Source organism: Erpetoichthys calabaricus, chromosome 7 (genome assembly GCF_900747795.2).
Source record: "Erpetoichthys calabaricus chromosome 7, fErpCal1.3, whole genome shotgun sequence".
Lineage (NCBI taxonomy): Eukaryota > Metazoa > Chordata > Cladistia > Polypteriformes > Polypteridae > Erpetoichthys > Erpetoichthys calabaricus.
Genome location: NC_041400.2, coordinates 185121978 through 185141937, shown reverse-complemented (window position 1 = coordinate 185141937; position 19960 = coordinate 185121978). Strand labels below are relative to the sequence as shown.

General features: G+C 41.8%; 1 protein-coding gene across 3 annotated transcripts in view; it reads right to left on the bottom strand.

The window, feature by feature from the left end:
• Positions 1 to 16139: 16139 nt before the first annotated feature.
• The window catches only part of frem1a (Fras1 related extracellular matrix 1a), a 265369-nt gene continuing 261548 nt past the window's right edge, over positions 16140 to 19960 (bottom strand). For all 3 annotated transcript variants that reach the window (XM_051929873.1, XM_051929874.1, XM_051929876.1), the window contains one exon: positions 16140 to 16783. In XM_051929873.1, coding sequence (XP_051785833.1) covers positions 16581 to 16783 — 203 coding nt within the window. In that variant the 3' untranslated portion in view covers positions 16140 to 16580. The remainder of the gene's footprint in view (positions 16784 to 19960) is intronic.

The window sequence follows — 19960 nt, the reverse complement described above, 5'->3', positions numbered from 1 at the left end:
GCGTGGAATGCGTGACAGCCATGATGCGTGGGCATACGCGTTCTGAGTGTGACGTATAAATGAGTCCTTACAGTGTATAGCAATTGTTTTCAAGACTCCATTGTTTGAGCGTGACATTTTCATTTTTGCCTAGCATAGGAAAAATACTAGATTGTACATGAGCCCCTGGGGGGAAAAATGAAAATAACAAATATTGTATGTATAAACAACACTTAGTTAGTTAGATAGCACTTGTGATACATGCAATTAATCCTCGGCACTATGACTGAGGGTCATTGTTTTAGTAACACAGCAAGTGCTGAGAATGTTGCTTTATATTTAATAAGTCACTTTAATATTTTTATGAAGCAGAATATTTACCACCTGCTGCATCTTGTGCCTCTTCCAACAAGAACTATTGTGAGAGTTTTTGAGGCCATGATTAGGACCCCCACAGACCCCTTTGGTGACTTAACGAACAGAGCTGCTTCAGAGAGATTCTTATACTTTTATCAATGGACACCTGGTCATTAAAGCACAGAAATTCTTTTTCTTGCTTTTGTGGCACGGTCCCACATTTATTTCCACAAAGGAGGGGGTCTCCCTTGGTGATTTCATCACACCACACAAGCCATAGGGGTTGGTGTTTAGTAAAACAGCCCCCTGCCATGAAGGGCCCCTAGGCATGCACCCAGAATGCCCTGATGAGAGATGGACGTTTTGTTCAATCCCTGTGAGAGATGATGGATTTTCCATTGTTTTCCTGTGCAGTTTTTTTCTTCCCTTTTTAATTGTCGCTTTCAATAATTACAGCTAGTCGTGGGTATAATCAGCACTGCCAAAATAAAGGCAAGCAGAAGCACAATCTGTCAAGACACATGCCTGAGCTAGCTGCACAGTAATCTGAGTCAGGAGTTGATTATTATGAGTAAACGGGCCGGCACTGTCAGCTTCAACCATATACAGCATATCAGGTTGGGGATTTTAGTTGAATAAAATGGTGTCGCAGTGGTGGCTCTGAGGCTAGGGATCTGTACTGGTAACGCTGGTCAACAAGCATTTTGCAACTGGAATTCTTTCATCTGTACTTTAACATATTTCACTTGCTGACTCCAAATCTGTAAACCGTTTTTGTCCAGCATGTCCCATTTTTTACTTATGATGTTCCAGGTCTTGGACAACTAGGGTGACTGGACAGTAAAGGCGATGCGTTTCAGCATTTAAGAAATAAGTTTGGTCTCAAGAAAAGTGAAGCTAAAATTAAGGAAGGTGTTTTTGTTGGCCTTGAAATCCGTGAACTGATGCTTGACGATGGGTTCAAAAAGAAACTGAATCAGCACCCTCATTCGTGCAGGTTGTCCAGAATTTTCTTGACAAGCACAGAGCAGAGAATTATACTAAACTTGTGGAGAATATGCTGAAAGTATATCAGCTTACGTAAGCCAGAATGTCACTGAAGACGCATTTTTTACATTCTCATCTCGACTTTTTTCCACCAAATCTAAGCGATGTCAGAGATGAGCATGGGGAAAGATTTCATCAAGATGTAAAGGGAATGGGAAAATTCACTCCGAGCATGATGGGTGACTACTGCTGGTTCTTGCAAAGAGAGATGGATGTGCAGTACAAGCGCAAAAGCGAGTGCCTCCAACAATTTTGGGCACGCTGACCTCACTTTTATATTGAGGTAAATTGACATAAATATACTTTAACGTGTCTCTGATATCGTCTTCTGGTTTGTTTTCAGAATAAACACATCAAAACAATTTTGGTGGGACAGAGTCCAAACTCCAGATATCGTGTTGATATATTATTTTGACATTCAAAAGTGTCAAAACGTCAATGATGTGTATTTCAAAAACCTGACATGCTAGCTTAATTCCGATTTCTTGTATGAAATCAGTGTAAAAAATTTAATAAAGAGCTGCTCTGAAGTTCCCAGAACCAAACAAAAATATTTTTTGTAGACCAGTGTAATCGGAAGGTTGCCAGTTCAAATCCCGTAAATGCCAGAAGTGACTCTACTCTGTTGGGCCCCTGAGCAAGGCCCTTAACTTGCAATTGCTTTGTCCTGAGAATGATGTTAAACTGCATCCATGCCCTGCATGTATTCCCTCCAACCTGCAGGGAATACCTGGGAATTAGTGGCAGAATTGGCACTCTAGCCACAATAAAAAACCTCACATTGTCTCCATTCCCTCTGAATTAGTGTGGTGCTGAGGTGTCACCCACTGCATGGCTACATTCGGGTCCTAATCTGGGATCCTGAGTTGATATGTCATGTGGTGGGTGCGGCAATGTACAAGGTGCAACAACAGTGCCTATAAAAGTCTTCACTTACTTGGAAATACTCACATTTTGTTATGCAATACTGAATCATGGTGGATTTCATGTTTATTTTTTGACACTGATCAGCAGTCAAAGAGTCTTTAATGTAAAAGTGAATCTCTGTAAATTGCTCTAATTATTTAAGAATATAAAACACAAACTAATTAATCACTTAAGTTTTAAAATGACACCCCTTAAATCCTCACTGGTGCAGCCAATTGGTGTTAGACATCACATGATTAGTTCAATGGAGATCACCTGTCTGGGGCTTTCAGTTGACTGTGGTCTAAATGCACCTGAATGTGGAACGCCAAACTTGAGGGGAGGCAGTATGGTGGGCTAAACCACACAATGACGACAAAAGAACACTCCAAAGAACTTTGAGAAAAGCACAAGTCGGGGGATGAAGACAAGAAAATGTCCAAGTCAATGAATATCCAGTGATCATTAAGAAATGGAAAGAGTGTGGCACAGCTATAAATCTGCTGGAGCAGGCCGTCCATAGAAACTGAGCGATCATATGAGAAGAGCACTAGCAATGGAGGCCACTAAGACAGGGGTGCCCAACTCCAGTCCTGGAGGGCCGCAGCGGATGCAGGTTTTCATGCTAACCCTTTTCTTAATTAGTGATCTGTTTTTGCTGCTAATTAACTTCTTTTGAATTAATTTTAATTGACTTGGTTTTTAAGACATGTTTCCCTGAATTTCTTCATTGTTTCTCTGAATTGCTTCATTTCTTTCCTTAAATGGCACCCAAACAGAAGTGAAATGTGGAGTGAGTGAGCCAACAGAAGACCAACTAAGTCAGGGCCTCAAACTCCAACCGAATTTCACTCCAACCAGTTGCTTAATGAGGTGCTGAGTCTTGTCGTTAATTAAACTCATTCTTTAATTCCATGGCTTGTTGCTGCTCTCGTTGTGCAATAGCAGACATTTCCGAAATTTCGGATTTTTCTCATTTTTTTAAGAGCAGATCAGCATTCCCGAGACCTTCACCTATTTTCAGATATTGTATGATGGTCACAGTTTGCTGGTCCTGTTTTGGCTCATTTTGTATCTCATTATTGTTTGGCTGCTAATTAAGGAAAAAGAAACAATTGAGGGGTCTTCAAGAGCAAGTCAATTAAAATGAATTCAAAATAAGTTAATTAGCAGCAAAAACAGGTCACTTATTAAGAAAAGGGTTAGAATGAAAACCTGCAGCCACTGCGGCCCTCCAGGACTGGAGTTGGGCACCCCTGCACTAAGAGACCAATTTGAATTCTGAAGGAGTTACAAGCTGCAGTGGCACAGATTAAAGAGACTGTGCAGACAATGACCATAGGCCGGATTCTTCAACAGTCACAGCTTTAAGGGAAAGTCAGTCATTTTCTAACCCGCTTTTGTCCTGAACAGGGTCGCAGTGGGTGCTGGAGCCTTTCCCAGCCAGCATAGGGCGCAAGGCCTGAACAAACCCTAGACAGGGTGCAACTTCATCACAGGGTGAACTCTCTCTCTCTCACACACACACAACCCCAACCACAAACAAAAGCCAATCCACCTATCACCTAACACAAATCAAACTAAAAGAAGTGGGAGTTCAGGGTGATGTTTTTAGATGGGTGCAGAATTGGCTGCGACACAGGAAGCGGAGGGTGATGGTGTGAGGAGCCTCATCAGAATTAATTGATTCTTGGTTCTTCCTGATTGATTGAGTTTAAGAGTGGTGTCCAGCAGTGGTATGTGCTGGGGTCACTACTATTTTTCATGTATAGAAATGATTTAAAGAGGAAAATACTGTAAGTATCAAGCTGGTTAAATTTGCAGATGATACCAAGACAGGTGGATTATCAGATAATTTGGAATTCGTTATATCATTACAGAAGGACTTGGATAACATACAGGCTTGGGCAGATTTGTGGCAGATTAAATTTAATGTCAGAGACCAGCTATGGTATATGGGTTGGAAATGGTGGCACTGACCTGAAAGCAGGAGACAGAGCTGGAGGTGACAGAGTTAAAGATGCTAAGATTGGTATTGAGTGTGATGAGGATGGACAGGATTAGAAATGAGGACATTAGAGGGTCAGCTCAGGTTGGACGGTTGGGAGACAATGTCAGAGAGGTGAGATTGCGTTGGTTTGGACATGTGCAGAGGAGAGTTGCTGAGTATACTGGGAGAAAGGTTCTAAGGATGAGCTTCCAGACAAGAGAAAAAGAGGAAGGCCTGAGAGAAGGTTTATGGATGTGGTGAGAGAGGACATGAAGGTGATGGGTGTGACAAAGCAAAATGTAGAGGACAAGAACATATGGAAGAAGATGATCTACTGTGGCAACCCCTAACGGGAGCAGCCAAAAAAGAAGAAGAAGAAGAAGAAGAAGAAGAAGAAGAAGAAATATAAAGGATTACACATAGGAAGTAAAAATGTTAGGTTTGAATACAGAATGGGCGGTCAGAAAATCGAGAGTACACCTCATGAGAAGGACTGAGGAGTCATAGTGGACTTTAAGCTATCGACTTCCCAACAGTGTTCAGAAGTCATTAAGAAGGCTAACAGAATGTCAGATTATATAGCACCTTGATGTGTGGAGTACAAGTCACAGGAGGTTCTGCACAAGCTTTATAACACACTGGTGAGGCCTCATCTGGAGTACTGGGTGCAGTTTGGGTCTCCAGGCTACATAAAGGACATAGCAGCACCAGAAAAAGTCCAGAGAACAGCAACTCGGCTGATTCAGGGGCTACAGGGGATGAGTTATGAGGAAAGATTAAAAGAGCTGAGCCTTTACAGTTTAAGCAAAAGAAGATTAAGAGGTGACATGATTGAATTGTTTAAAATTATGAAGGGAATTAGTCCAATGGATTGAGACGGTGACTTTAAAATGAGTTCATCAAGAACAAGGGGACACAGCTGGAAACTTATTAAGGGTACATTTTGCACAATCATTAGGAACTTTTTCTTTACACAAAGAACAACAGACACTTGGAATAAGCTACCAAGTAGTGTGGTACACAGTAAGACTTTATGGACTTCCAAAACTCGACTTGATGCTTTTTTGGAAGAAATAAGTGGATAGGAACAGAGAGCTTTGTTGGGCTGTATGGCCTGTTCTTGTATAGATTGTTCTAATGTTCACCTAACTTGCATATCCTTGGACTGTGGGAGAAAACCAGAGCACTTGGAGGAAACCCACGAATACACAGGGAGAACATGAAAACTCCATGCAGGGAGAACCCAGGAAATTAACCCCGGTCTCCTTTGTTATGCATCAGACATTTTCCCTCAGGCTGGTGTTCAAAGCTGTGTTCCTCATTTGTTTTGTTTAATTTCATATTAATGTTTATTATATTTATTATATCTGTTTTTCTATGTGTGGGTTGGTAAAGGGGAATGGCCTTTGTTATGTCCCTTGTGTTTTGTGGGCGGCTCCCCAAAGGGCGGGGCCACCTGCCAATCACCACCAGGAATGGCCATCCATTCTGTTTAAGGGTGGGCATCCCATGGTTCCTGGCGGTTCATTGAACATGCTGGAGTGAAGAGTTCTTGTGAGTCTCTGTGTCTTTGCTCTTGCCTTTTGATTTCCTGGATATCAAACCTGTGCTGTGTTTCTCAACTTGGATTTGTGTATTGGGATTTTGTAGCTGATTTTCTGAATCTCTGCTCCGTCTTGACTCCGATTTTTTGGATGCTGTAGTGGAACTCTGCTTTCTCTGTTTACTCTTGCCTGTCAGGCAACTCTTTGTGCTCTTTGGAGCTTTTTGCCTGCACAGATTTTTGTGAAAATAAACCTTTTATTTTTATCAAGATTTGTCTATCCCTTTGGGATTCCAGTTGGGTATTTTTCTCCCTCTAGTGGGCAACATTGGAAGTGTTTTTGCAGCTGTGATCTTTGAACCCAGCCATTTCATGACATTACCTTGAGGCAGCAGTGCTACCACTGTGCCACCGTGTGCTTTATGGGACAAAGTTAAAAAAACATTCATAATAACTCGGCTAGAAGGCACATGGGAGACTCTGAAGTAGAAGGTTCAATGGTGTGATAAGCTTCATCATTCACAGCTATATTAGTCTCATTGAAGCTAGATGTTGTGGCGGACGACTAGGGCTCTTGCCCAGCCGAGACACCTGGAGGACTAAAAGACTGGGAAAGAGAAAAACAATCCCTCCCCCGGGACACAAGAGGGCAGCCCCCCTGGTTTGCATCGGGGCCACAGGATCAGAGCTTGGAAGCTTAACCCCGTTTGGGGCCTGTGGCCACTGCTAGGGGGCTCCTGGACAATTGTGGAGCCCAGTACGGCAGTACTTCCACCACACTGGGGGTTGCTGCCAGAAGAACATCCGGGGACACTTGGAGTACTTCCAGGTCCCCATGCAGCACTTCCACCATATTCAGGAGTACTGCCGGAAGTTAATGGGACATCACCTGGACCACATCTGGGTCTGCAAACTAATTCAAGTCTAAGAGCCTTGTTCTTCCTAAGCCCCCATGATTTTCATGACCACACCTGTCTTAAGAAACCTACTCTGGACTGCTCAGATGTTAACCACTACAGACCAGTATCCCTGCTCTCTTTTCTTTCTAAAGTACTGGAACGAGCAGTTTATAACCAACGTAATGTATTTTTGTCTAATAACGCCCTTCTTGACCCTCACCAGTCTGGATTCAAAGCAGCTCATTCTACCGAGACTGCACTTCTTGCTGTCTCTGAAACACTTCACACAGCCAGATCTACCAACCTGTCCTCAGTCCTCATACTTTTGGACCTATCTGCAGCCTTTGACACGGTCAACCATCAGATACTTCTGGAAACTCTCTCTAGTCTTGGGATCTCAGGCACTGTCTGGCAGTGGTTTGCTTCTTACCTTGCTGACCGGACATTCCAGGTTGCCTGGCAAGGCTCCCAGTCAGCTCCACGAAGACTGACCACTGGTGTTCCTCAGGGCTCTGTCCTAGGACCCCTTCTCTTCTCCTTATACACAGGTTCTCTTGGGAAGGTAATAGCTGGACATGGATTCTCTTACCACTGCTATGCGGATGACACTCAACTCATTCTCTCCTTTCCACCAGATGACCAGCAGGTCTCAACCCGCATCTCAAACTGCCTTGCTGATATCTCCTCTTGGATGACTTCCCACCACCTCAAGTTGAATCCCAGCAAGACTGAACTCTTGTACATCAAAGGCAACTCATCTCCGAATCTTGACCTTGCAATCTCTTTTGACAACTCGGTTATCATCCCCTCAAAAACGGCAAGAAGTCTTGGTGTCACTCTAGATGAAGAATTGTCTTTTTCTCCACACATCAGCAACCTCTCCAGGTCCTGCAGATATCTTCTTTACAACATCAGGAGAATCCGTCCCTTTCTCACTACAGAGGCTACTCAGCTTCTCGTCCAGACCTTGGTCATCTCGAAGCTGGACTACTGCAACTCTCTGATGTCTGGACTTTCACTAAAGGCAACACGACCACTTCAATTGATCCAGAATGCAGCTGCAAGACTCATTTTTAGCATTCCCAAATTCTCACACACTACACCTCTGCTGCAGAACCTGCACTGGCTCCCTGTGGATGCCCGCATCAGGTTCAAAACCCTAACACTTGCCTTTAAGGCCAAAACTGGAACTGCACCACCTTACATATCAGCACTGGTTAAGCAGCGTGTCACTTCTCGCTCTCTCAGAACATCAAGCACTGCTCGTCTCGAACCACCCTTACTTAAAAGAAGAGGACCACATGCATCAAGACTCTTTGCAGTGTTGGCTCCTCAGTGGTGGAACGAACTTCCAATTGCTGTACGAACAGCGGAGACCCTCACTGTCTTCAAACATCGTCTGAAGACACACTTCTTTAAACAGCACTATGGGGACTAAAGTCCCCATACTTTTACTTTTTTTTTTTTTTCTTCTACCCTTTTCTCAAAAAAAAATAATTTTTTTTGTACTAACAACTTACTATTTTCTTCTAGCATGGTTTTGTGTACAACTTGGTCAGCGGTAACTTGTTTAATGACAGTAGATTTAATCCTAGCCTTAAAGACTGAAGAACAGTCGTAGACTACTAAGCACTGTTGTAAGTCGCTCTGGATAAGAGCGTCTGCTAAATGATGTAAATGTAAAATGTAAATGTAAATGTAAAGACAGTAGAATCTGTTTTCTAATTTTTTATATCTTTTCAGGCCTGCAGATGTCAAAATTTTGTCTATAAATTGTATGTGCCTGAGATGGTATCAGAGTTCAATGTGGCTGGTAGAAAATAAAAAGCCTAGAATGGGAGATTTGTAAATGCAACATTGAAGGCATTAATTGTGAGCACATTGTCTTGGAGCAGGATATGTTGTGTGCTGTAGACATTTAGAGTAAAAAACCATCAAACCTTAAAATTCACCTAAATTTCATTACAAATTGGCCCATTCTGGGCAATAAAAGGAAAAGATGAAAAGTGCCAACAGTCAGCACAGATTTGTTCAGCACAAATTACATAGAAAATATTTTTAAAATTATAAAATTGTATAAAATTGTTCATATCTGGTTTTGATTATTTTTGATTTTATCAGACAAAAACAAAACCAGATAGTAAACCATGTGGTGTAGTAAGCTTCCACTAACATTGAACTAATATTATATCCAGATCCATTAAGTGTACAGTTCTGTCCGATTGTGACACAAAACTAAACTCCATAGTAGCTCCATGCCATAATTACTAAAACTAAAAGTGAAGCTAAGAGATAGAAAAATAAAATAGAAAGGTCTTTGTGAAATAAAAACTAAATTAAAACCAAAAATATACAATGAAGGAGAACTAAAACTAAACTGAATTTCCAAGTAATGTCAGAAAAAATATAGAAATAAAATTAATATAAAAAGGCAAAACTATAATAACCTTGCTTGAAAGAATTGGCAGCTATACTCATGAAAATAACTGCAAAATATGCATTTAAAGTAAACAGTGTGTCACACTCCATCAAAATGACTCCAATAAGAGAGCAGATAACGAAGAGCTGCAGGAGATGCAGATTTCAGGGCTCAAAACACCTGAATCAATAATATCTGCCTAACAACACCAGTAAAGCATGGATGAGGGTGCACAGTGTCCACCAAAGAAATTTAACATCACACATGCGCTTGTGAGAAGGTTGATGGGCTCAAATGATGTTATTTCTTAGCTGAACCTGGGGTTGGCACTGTCATCTGATCCTTTCATCTTTTGTCCCTCTACAGACCAGCAGAAGAACCGGCCAAACAGTGATGTCGCAACTAACCCTCCTTCTGATGATGTCACTTCTGTCCATCCCTGATGACATCTTCCCCTTCAGAACCCACCTACCAAAGACATCACTTTCTCTTCAGGCCACCCTGATCCATCCCCTTCCTGTGTCCGCCATATAAATGTCTCTGTTTCACTCTCTGTGTTTTGAACTCCGCTTGTAACAATGTGTCTTTTTGTGCTGCTTTTTCAGTATACGGGGTGGCCATCCCCAAACCTTTTTGAGTCTCCTGCTCTCTTTATGACACTGTCTAATTGGGAATACAAACATGTCATGACAAAATAGCCACCTTGTTTTAACATGTCATATAATCATAGACCTCAATGCCCATCTAAGGTTTATTTGCTGTTGTTATGTCATGCAGTGATGCCATAATTAAAATGACAGAAAGATATAGTAGCAAACAGAGGCACTTCTCCAACATGTGGAGCCCAGTAGCTGTGGTGGTCTATGTCTGTGTGTCTGTCTGTCTTAACTGTTGCTGCACTCATTGCAATCTGCAAATTAATTATTAAGCTTCAGCTACCTTATGCTACTGAGCTTCTGAATGGATAACAGCAATGTCATCTTTTTATTTTCTCTCAGAATCAAGTCTTATGCTCTCCCTGAAACCCCAGCAGTGGTTTAAAATTCGCGGACTGGAGAAATTGAGGATGGGTGTTTTAGGAAGAAGCCCTGTTGGTGTGGCCTTTGCAACACAGGATTTCACCGCTATTCACTACACACTTCCTAACGGGTTGTCTCCAGACGTGTGTTCTGACTCTGAAAGACTGCAGCTTTATGGAAGAGAGGCAAAGAGAAAAAATGCCCACGGAAACCTCAGCTAGAGTTTGCCAGAAGGTCAGCTTGAAAATGACTTCTACGATCTTATGAGAGCAGAATTGATCTTTTTGACCGTCAGACTAAGTGTGTTGTCCAATAATGGTGCAATCCCGCAATGGAGCCTCCATGTCATTTGACCTTGGGTTAAAATGGATTAACGGCAGAGAGCTGCGCTGTGTGTGTTCAAAATACCCATAAGCCATCATGAACATGTCATATTCATATATAGTGAGGCAAAAAAGTATTTAGTCAGCCACCAATTGTGTAAGTTCTCCCACTTAAAAAGATGAGAGAGGCCTGTAATTTTCATCATAGGTATACCTCAACTATAAGAGACAAAATGAGAAAAAGAAAATCCAGAAAATCACATCTGATTTTTGAAGAATTTATTTGCAAATTATGGTGGAAAACAAGGTTTTGTAAGAGGCTTCTCTGTCCTCCACTCGTTACCTGTATTAATGGCACCTGTTTGAACTCTTATCAATATAAAAGACACCTGTCCACAACCTCAAACAATCACACTCCAAACTCCACTATGGCCAAGACTGAAGAGCTGTCAAAGGACACCAGAAACAAAATTGTAGACCTGCACCAGGCTGGGAAGACTGAATCTGCAATAGGTAAGCAGCTTGGTGTGAAGAAATCAACTGTGGGAGCAATTATTAGAAAATGGAAGACATACAAGACCACTGATAATCTCCCTCGATCTGGGGCTCCACGCAAGATCTCACCCCGTGGGGTCAAAATGATCACAAGAACGGTGAGCAAAAATCCCAGAACCACACGGGGGGACCTAGTGAATGACCTGCAGAGAGCTGGGACCAAAGCAACAAAGGCTACCATCAGTAACACACTACACCTCCAGGGACTCAAATCCTGCAGTGCCAGACGTGTCCCCCTGCTTAAGCCAGTACATGTGCAGGCCCATCTGAAGTTTGCTAGAGAGCATTTGGATGATCCAGAAGAGGATTGGGAGAATGTCATATGGTCAGATGAAACCAAAATAGAACTTTTTGGTAAAAACTCTACTCGTCTTGTTTAGAGGAGAAAGAACACCATACCTACTGTAAAGCATTGGGGTGGAAACATCATGCTTTGGGGCTGTTTTTCTGCAAAGGGACCAAGACGACTGATCCGTGTAAAGGAAAGAATGAATGGGGCCATGTATCGTCAGATTTTGAGTGAAAACCTCCTTGCATCAGCAAGGGCATTGAAGATGAAACGTAGCTGGGTCTTTCAGCATGACAATGATCCCAAACACACCACCCGGGTAACGAAGGAGTGGCTTCGTAAGAAGCATTTCAAGGTCCTGCAGTGGCCTAGCCAGTCTCCACATCTCAACCCCATAGAAAATCTTTGGAGGGAGTTGAAAGTCTGTGTTGCCCAATGACAACCCCAAAACATCACTGCTCTAGAGGAGATCTGCATGGAGGAATGGGCCAAAATACCAGCAACAGTGTGTGAAAACCTTGTGAAGACTTACAGAAAATGTTTGACCTCTGTCATTGCCAACAAAGGGTATATAACAAAGTATTGAGATGAACTTTTGTTATTGACCAAATACTTTTTTTCCACCATAATTTGCAAATAAATTCTTTAAAAATCAGACAATGTGATTTTCTGGATTTTTTTTTCTCATTTTGTCTCTCATAGTTGAGGTATACCTATGATGAAAATTACAGGCCTCTCTCATCTTTTTAAGTGGGAGAACTTGCACAATTGGTGGCTGACTAAATACTTTTTTGCCCCACTGTATATACAGTATATATATACAGTATATATATATATATATATATATATATATATATATATATATATATATTTATATATATATATTTATATAAAATAGTGATGTCCTTTCTTCACAGCGCTCCCCAAAGAGTTTAACAGGATCGCCCTTCCGGAGACAACTCTGTGAGTGTCCATACTGGGTTCCAGCCAGGGGATGCACTGTCATCTTGCGTGCTGGGGGACAAAAGGGCAATTATTTGAATATCACCAACTGGGACAGAAACTGAGGATCATCCCAGCAGAGTTGTGTCTCCAGTCTTGGGTTTCATCCATTATGGCCTTCTAGTTAGGCAGGTACCCATTCCTGACCCCAGTCACGATGCCAATCCATCCAATTCTGTACTTACTCAACAAAAACTCAATTCTTGCTAAACCTTAAGCTTTGCTTCCTCATTGAGCTTTGCATAACTTTCTCCTTGCATTTTATAATATGATCATGCCTTTTTTTCCTGATCAGGACACCATCTCATCTTCAGTTTAGTTAGCTAGGGTGCCAGGGTGCCACAATGCACTGCACATTATCAAAAAGCACACCATCCTCACCATTAAGCATGATGGGGACTTTTCTCTGAACAAGGCCCTGGAAGGCTTGTGGAAGGTTCACAGTGGAACGCTAACAGTGACCACAGTGTGAACGTCTGAGCTGGGAGGAATCACAGTGTGATTCTAAAACAAAATACCGTCTGAACATTAACACCCTCATCACTATTCCAGGTAAAACACTCTCAGATCTTCATCATGAAGGTCTTTCTTTCAGAACGTATATATATATTTTGATGGACCTAGCTGGGTCACCCTCACACTGGGAGCTCCGGGGGAGCAAGTGTGGCCAAAGCATTACCTCCCCAGGAACGATAGATGGCAACCCCCCTGCAGTGGTGCCTTGGACTCCCGCAGGGCTTCATGGGAGTTGTAGTTTGGTACAGCCTTGTTGGGATCTGTGGGTGCTGCCAGGGGGTGCTACAATTACTGCTGAGCCCTGGAGAGCAGCTCTTCCACTACGCCCGGAAGTGCTGCCAGAAACACATCATCAGACACCTGGAGCACTTCTGGGTGCCCTATATAAGGGGCCAGCAGACACTACTCTCCGGGAGCCAGAGTCGGGAGGAGGAGGACGAAGCTTACCAGAGGGAGACTGAAGGAGAAAGAAATAGAGAAATAAAGAAAGGGATAAAAAGTAAAGCATGTTGGTGCTTGTTGGAACTGTGTAAACAAAATAATAAAATCACGTGTGCTTTGGTACTTGTGTCCTTAGCGTCTGTCTGTGATCCAGGGCTGGAATGTTCACAATATATATATACATTATTTTTGCTGTTCATGTTAAGTGGTGGCTGCAGTCAGCACTTTAATCAAACAGATGTTAAAGTCAGCCATTGCAGATCGGTCTCCCTATCTCCATCACAGGACAGGAATATGTAAAGGACTTCAATCCAAAGAATGTCACACAGGGATACTGAAGATTGTGGAACATCTCACTCATATCACCTGCAATGGTGAAAACCCTTAAACCGTCACATTATTTAAATCCATTAAAATGAGTAGATGGCACCCATGGCATGGACAACCATTGCATCCAGAATGCAAACAGAAACAGAGAGTGAGCACATTGTAGTGGGCCTTCATTGACATTTGTGTTAACAGATTGTCTCCACCTTTTTTGATGAAGTCCGTTGTGAATATGCAACCCCCTTAACACACGTATTTCTTCTATTAACAAGCCAGAAACAAGAAGAATGTACCTAACTTCCTAGTTCTTCATCAATGTCCACACCTGAAGATATTTTAGGTCATAATGAGGAGAAGATCAGTAGCATTTCCAGATCTTATCAATTAATGTCACAGCACTCCTCGCTAGATGATCTTAGACCTCTCTATTAATATCCCAGGCAAATTGCGAAATTCAATTATTCATAACGTTCACTCTTTATCAATCTTCACAAAAATATTCCGTAGTTCAGCTTAAAAATTGTACAGCAGAAGCCCCTCTGCATGTCGGGGACTAGACCCTCATTGTGAAAGGAGCCATGTAGCTCCATCTAAACTTGAGATGTTTTTGTTCAAAGATAATAACTCTTTACATTTATATATATTTCCTCCATGCAGGGAGGACCTGAGCACAAACCCATGATGTCCTTACTGCAAGGCAGCAGCACTACCACTGAGATATTTGTATTATGATTGCTGATCTTTATTCATTTGTTTTACACTTCCCTGAGGAGTTCTTAGGACTTTGGGGTTTCTGAAGTTGAGGAATTTGATTTATTTCATCCTATCTTGGCTTTTGACCAAGATGCAATTTTTTTTAGCATTGTGATAAAAGGAAGGACGACTGGAGTCCCAAAGAAAAGTTAGGGTGCCAACCAGGCCACCCTATTTAAAGCAATTGTTCAAAATGCTTCACGCAAACAAGCACCATCTTGGCCAAATAAGCTCTTTAGTAAAAGGGGCTCAACTGAGCAGGTCAATCACAGGGAGTTCCGTAATGTGGAGATATCTCCTGGAAGTGAGACTCCCTCCTCTGGGAATGTTTCAGTTTTATAACATTCCAGTTTCACATGGGCGGGGCCTCTGAGACACCAGGGGCGGAGTTCGGTATCCTTCAAGGGGCAGTTTCTCAGCAAGAGAAGACATGGTGATTGACTGCGCCCCCTCTCATCCTAGGGTGGTATTACACACCTTAATAGAGTCCAGATTGGTGATCCTTAGATGCCCATTTTAGCCCAGCACCATTTTGAGTATTTATGGGCGGCACCATTTTGTGACTTTCCTGTTGGTTATTGTTGAAGCAAACTCCCAGAAGCCCCTGGGAGTGTGATCTCATGACAGCAACAACAGCATTTATTTCTATAGCATATTTTCATACAAATGATGCAGCTTAAAGTGCTTTACAAGACGAAGAAAGAAAAGCTTATAAAAAATAAAATATGGCTGGGAGTACATAAAAAAACAAACAAAAAAACAAAAACTGGAGAAAAGAAACCAAAATCTACAGGGGTTTCCAAATGCCAGAAGACCACCCAGCCCCCACTGGGCATTCTACCTAACATAAATGATCGAAATCAGTCTTCATGATAAAAGAATTAGCTGATAGAAAATGAAAATTAGATGATGACGTTATCGATGTGACCCTTTAATAAGGTAATTTATGTGCCATTTTGGATAAAATGTGTGCTTCTCAGTAATATCATTCTCACTTTCTGACGTACTTTCTGGTTTACAATTCTGATTCTTGTCTCACATTTCTGGCTTGGCAGATAATCGGTTTGTGTTTTGGGTGCGATTGCCATTTTGTTCTCGTTCTGTCTTCTGGTCCCAAAATTAAAATTATTCTGTTTCGGCAGAACAATTTTCTTATCTATCAGAAAGTACTTGGATCAACAATCATTTCAAAAATTATAGAAGTGTTTGGAGTAAAATCGGATGAGTCTATATTAGGATTATGATTAGAAGGGGCCATTTTATTTGTCAATATTTAATAATGTTATACCAACTTAAGTGCTCTTGACTTATACCAATGAAGGGTGTAGCAGAAGTGATAGATGGGCCACACGTGTAGCCCCACTAGCTAATAGGGTGGATGGATGACCGATGACACAGGTTGGGGGGCTTTGAGGGGGGTGTCCTTATTTGGAAAAAAAAAACAGCTGATTATAATGACATTGTAAAATGGAAAGAGAAACTTAATCAAAGCTCAAGGACGAAGCAAAGCTCGAGAGTTAGCAAGTGCTGTTTTTTGCTGTTGACTGCCGGCACTCTCATCTTGGTTACCTGTTCAGCTCCGTTGGTTTTACATTCTATGTTGATTTTTCCAGAAGTATTAATAATAATATTTTAGCAAAAAATGCATGTGTTTTGCACATTTTAAGCATTTGACTAGATCACGGACTTGTGGGTTATACAGCAAGAGTAAGGGGACAATTTTTTTGTTTTTCAAAAACATTATTATGTTCATGAATGCAAATAAAAATAACTATTCATAATTAAAACAGTTTAATTTTGCAGACCTGCAAAAAACTATTTTTTCTAACAGCCATAATTAAAACAACAATTTTCCCTAACAACTATTCGGTGTTCACAAGAAGTCTTAAAACTTAATAACTTTTTAAAACACAGTGTATTCATAAAACGCAACATAAAGAAAACTGTGATTATAAATAAATATAAAAAAAAAATGAAATATGTACAGTACATTAACCATAAATCATGTTGGCAAAGATATACCAGTAATAAAAATAGCATTTAAAATAATTGTGAGAATAAAAAATGACAGCCGTTTAGTCACAGCTGTGTATTTCCCGGGTGTAGAGTCGTTGCTCCTCATTTTTGTGCCGTAATTCAAGATTAGTTCCCTTCGGCCTCACATCGAGGTGTTGCTCTGCTGTTTTCTCCGTATGAGGGCATCAGCGCAGCTCATTCAAGGTTTCACATGACACACAAAATGCTGATGTTTGCCCTTCTTGCAGTCTTTCACCTGCCACTTCCCTCGTTTCTGAACCTGCACACAGTTTGTGCCGCCCTTCTTCTTCGCTCGAGAAGGTTCCTTCCTCCAGTTTGTGTAGGACACCGGCTCTCCACCAACCCATTCCCACTGCCCAGCATTTACTCGGTCATTTAGGCCTGCAAAAATAAATAAAATAAATGAATAAATAAAACAAGGAAAAAGTTTGGTAAACAGAAAGCTGAGAGGTAAATCTTTGTCTTTTACAATAACACAACAGCATGGACAGCCCTTCAAACATCGCCTACACAGAAAAATAAAATCAGCCGGAGATACTTCCTTATTTTTATTACTTGGCTGGCTTCTTTATTCAGTGCAACTTACAACAATTAGTTACATCTCCTTTGTTTTTCCAGTGGGATTACGGACAGGTGACACGACTTGCTCATGGTCATACGCCGTCAATCGCAGGATTGTATCCTCAGGGTTGGGGGTCCTAGGCCCAAAGCCTTAACTACCACACTACACTGCCTGCCATTTCATGTATTTATTACTAGTCATCCGTTGCGGCTCTGCCTGTGCAGTAGTGAAACAGGACAAACTTTAAAAATCAATAAACAAACAGGTATCCCTAGCTAAGCGGAGGCAAGGAACACTCCAAAATGTGGTGACAGGTAGACCGACTCGAATGGAGTCTGGCGCATGAGTGAGGACGGCCCTGCCCAGCTCCCTACTCCTGTCGTCATGCTTCCCCCTCCCAAAATCAACCGCAACGTTCAAGCAAATTCTAGAAAAAAGCCTGATCTAAATCTGTCAAGTAGTTCTCTTATTCACTAGCTAAGCGGAGGTAAGATTTGCACCGAGGCTGCGGCATGAGTGAGGAGGGCCCCGCCCCACTGCCCTCAGCCCACTGCGTCTCTCTCAGATGTGTGCAAATAACTTAGCACCGCAAGTGAACTATGATTCTTAGTGTGATGAGAGTTGTCACAAAATCAACTGGAATGTTCAAGCAAATTATAGAAAAAAAACTCGATCTAAATCCATTAAGTAGTTCTCTTGTTTGCTAGCTAAGCGGAGATAAGGTATGCTGTGAGTCTGGTGCGTGAGTGAGGAGGGCTCTGTTCCCCTCCGCTTGGTCTGCTGTGTCTCTCGGATTTGTGCAAATAAATCCGCACCGCAAGCGAACTATGATACTTAGCACGATGAGAGAAGTCACAAAATCAACCGGAATGTTCAAGCAAATTCTAGAAAAAAGCCCGATCTAAATCTGTCAAGTAGTTCTCTTGTTCGCTAGCTAAGCGGAGGTAAGATTTGCACAGAGGTTGCTGCATGAGTGAGGAGGGCCCCGCCCCACTGCCCTCAGCCCACTGCATCTCTCTCAGATGTGTGCAAATAAATTAGCACCACAAGTGAACTATGATTCTTAGTGCGATGAGAGTTGTCACAAAATCAACTGGAATGTTCAAGCAAATTATAGAAAAAAGACCTAATCTAAATCCATTAAGTAGTTCTCTTGTTCGCTAGCTAAGCAGAGATAAGGTACGCTGTGAGTCTGGTGCGTGAGTGAGGAGGGCTCTGTTCCCCTCCGCTCGGTCTGCTGTGTCTCTCAGATTCGTGCAAATAAATCTGCACCGCAAGCGAACTATGATACTTAGCATAATGAGAGAAGTCACAAAATCAACCGGAATGTTCAAGCAAATTCTAGAAAAAAAAACAATCTAAATCTGTCAAGTAGTTCTCTTGTTCGCTAGCTAAGCGGAGGTAAGATTTGCACCGAGGCTGCTGCATGAGTGAGGAGGGTCCTGCCCCACTGCCCTCAGCCCACTGTGTCTCTCTCAGATGTGTGCAAATAAATTAGCACTACAAGTGAACTATGATTCTTAGTGCGATGAGATTTGTCACAAAATCAACTGGAATGTTCAAGCAAATAATAGAAAAAAAACTCGATCTAAATCCATTAAGTAGTTCTCTTGTTTGCTAGCTAAGCGGAGATAAGGTACGCTGTGAGTCTGGTGCGTGAGTGAGGAGGGCCCCGCCCCACTGCCCTCAGCCCACTGCATCTCTCTCAGATGTGTGCAAATAAATTAGCACCACAAGTGAACTATGATTCTTAGTGCGATGAGATTTATCACAAAATCAACTGGAATGTTCAAGCAAATTATAGAAAAAAAACCCAATCTAAATCCATTAAGTAGTTCTCTTGTTTGCTAGCTAAGCGGAGATAAGGTACGCTGTGAGTCTGGTGCGTGAGTGAGGAGGGCTCTGTTCCCCTCCGCTCGGTCTGCTGTGTCTCTCAGATTTGTGCAAATAAATCCGCACCGCAAGCGAACTATGATACTTAGCACGATGAGAGAAGTCACAAAATCAACCGGAATGTTCAAGCAAATTCTAGAAAAAAGCCCGATTTAAATCTGTCAAGTAGTTCTCTTGTTCGCTAGCTAAGCGGAGGTGAGATACGCACAAGGCTGCTGCGTGAGTGAGGAAGGCCCCGCCCCACTGCCCTCAGCCCACTGCGTGTCTCTCGGATTCGAGCAAATAAATCAGCACCGCAAGCAAACTATGATACTTAGCACGCTGAGAGAAGTCGCAATATCAACCGAAATGGTCAAGCAAATAATAGAAAAATCCTAATCTAAATCCGTTAAGTAGTTCTCTTGTTCAATAGCTAGGTGGAGGTAAGATATGCCCTGAGGCTGCTGCATGAGTGAGGAGGGCCCCATCCCCTTGGTCTGCGCCACCACCACCTGATCAAGGCACCATGCTGTCCCTACATTGATGGATTGAAGGCCAGAGGTTCACATGACCAGCATCATCTAATTCTTCCATGTGAAGCATGAAAACCCTGAGGACTGACTGAGATCATTTATGTTAGTTAGAATGTCTAGTGGGGGCTCAGTGGTCTCGTGACCTTGGAACCCCTGCAGATTTTCTTTTTTTTTCTCCAGCCATCTGGAGTTTTGTTTTTATTTGTCCTCCCTGGTCATAGGACCTTACTTTATTCTTTGTTAATTAGCATTGCCAAATTTTTATATATTTTTTGTCTTTTTTCTCTTTCTTCATCCTGTAAAGCACTTTGAGCTACACCATTTGTATGAAAAAAGCTATAGAAATAAATGTTGTTGTATTACAAAAATTACATTTATATGGAACCTAGTCTTTAAATTAAAAAAAATGAATGTAACTATCTGATGTTTGAATTTATTATATTAAAAATGCATTCATTTAAAACTCTTGTTTGTACAGTAAAACCTTGGATTGTGAGTAACTTAGTCTGCAAGTGTTTTGCAAGACGAGCTAAAATTTTTAATAAATTTTAACTTGATAAATGAGCGAGGTCTTGTAAAACGAGTAGTACG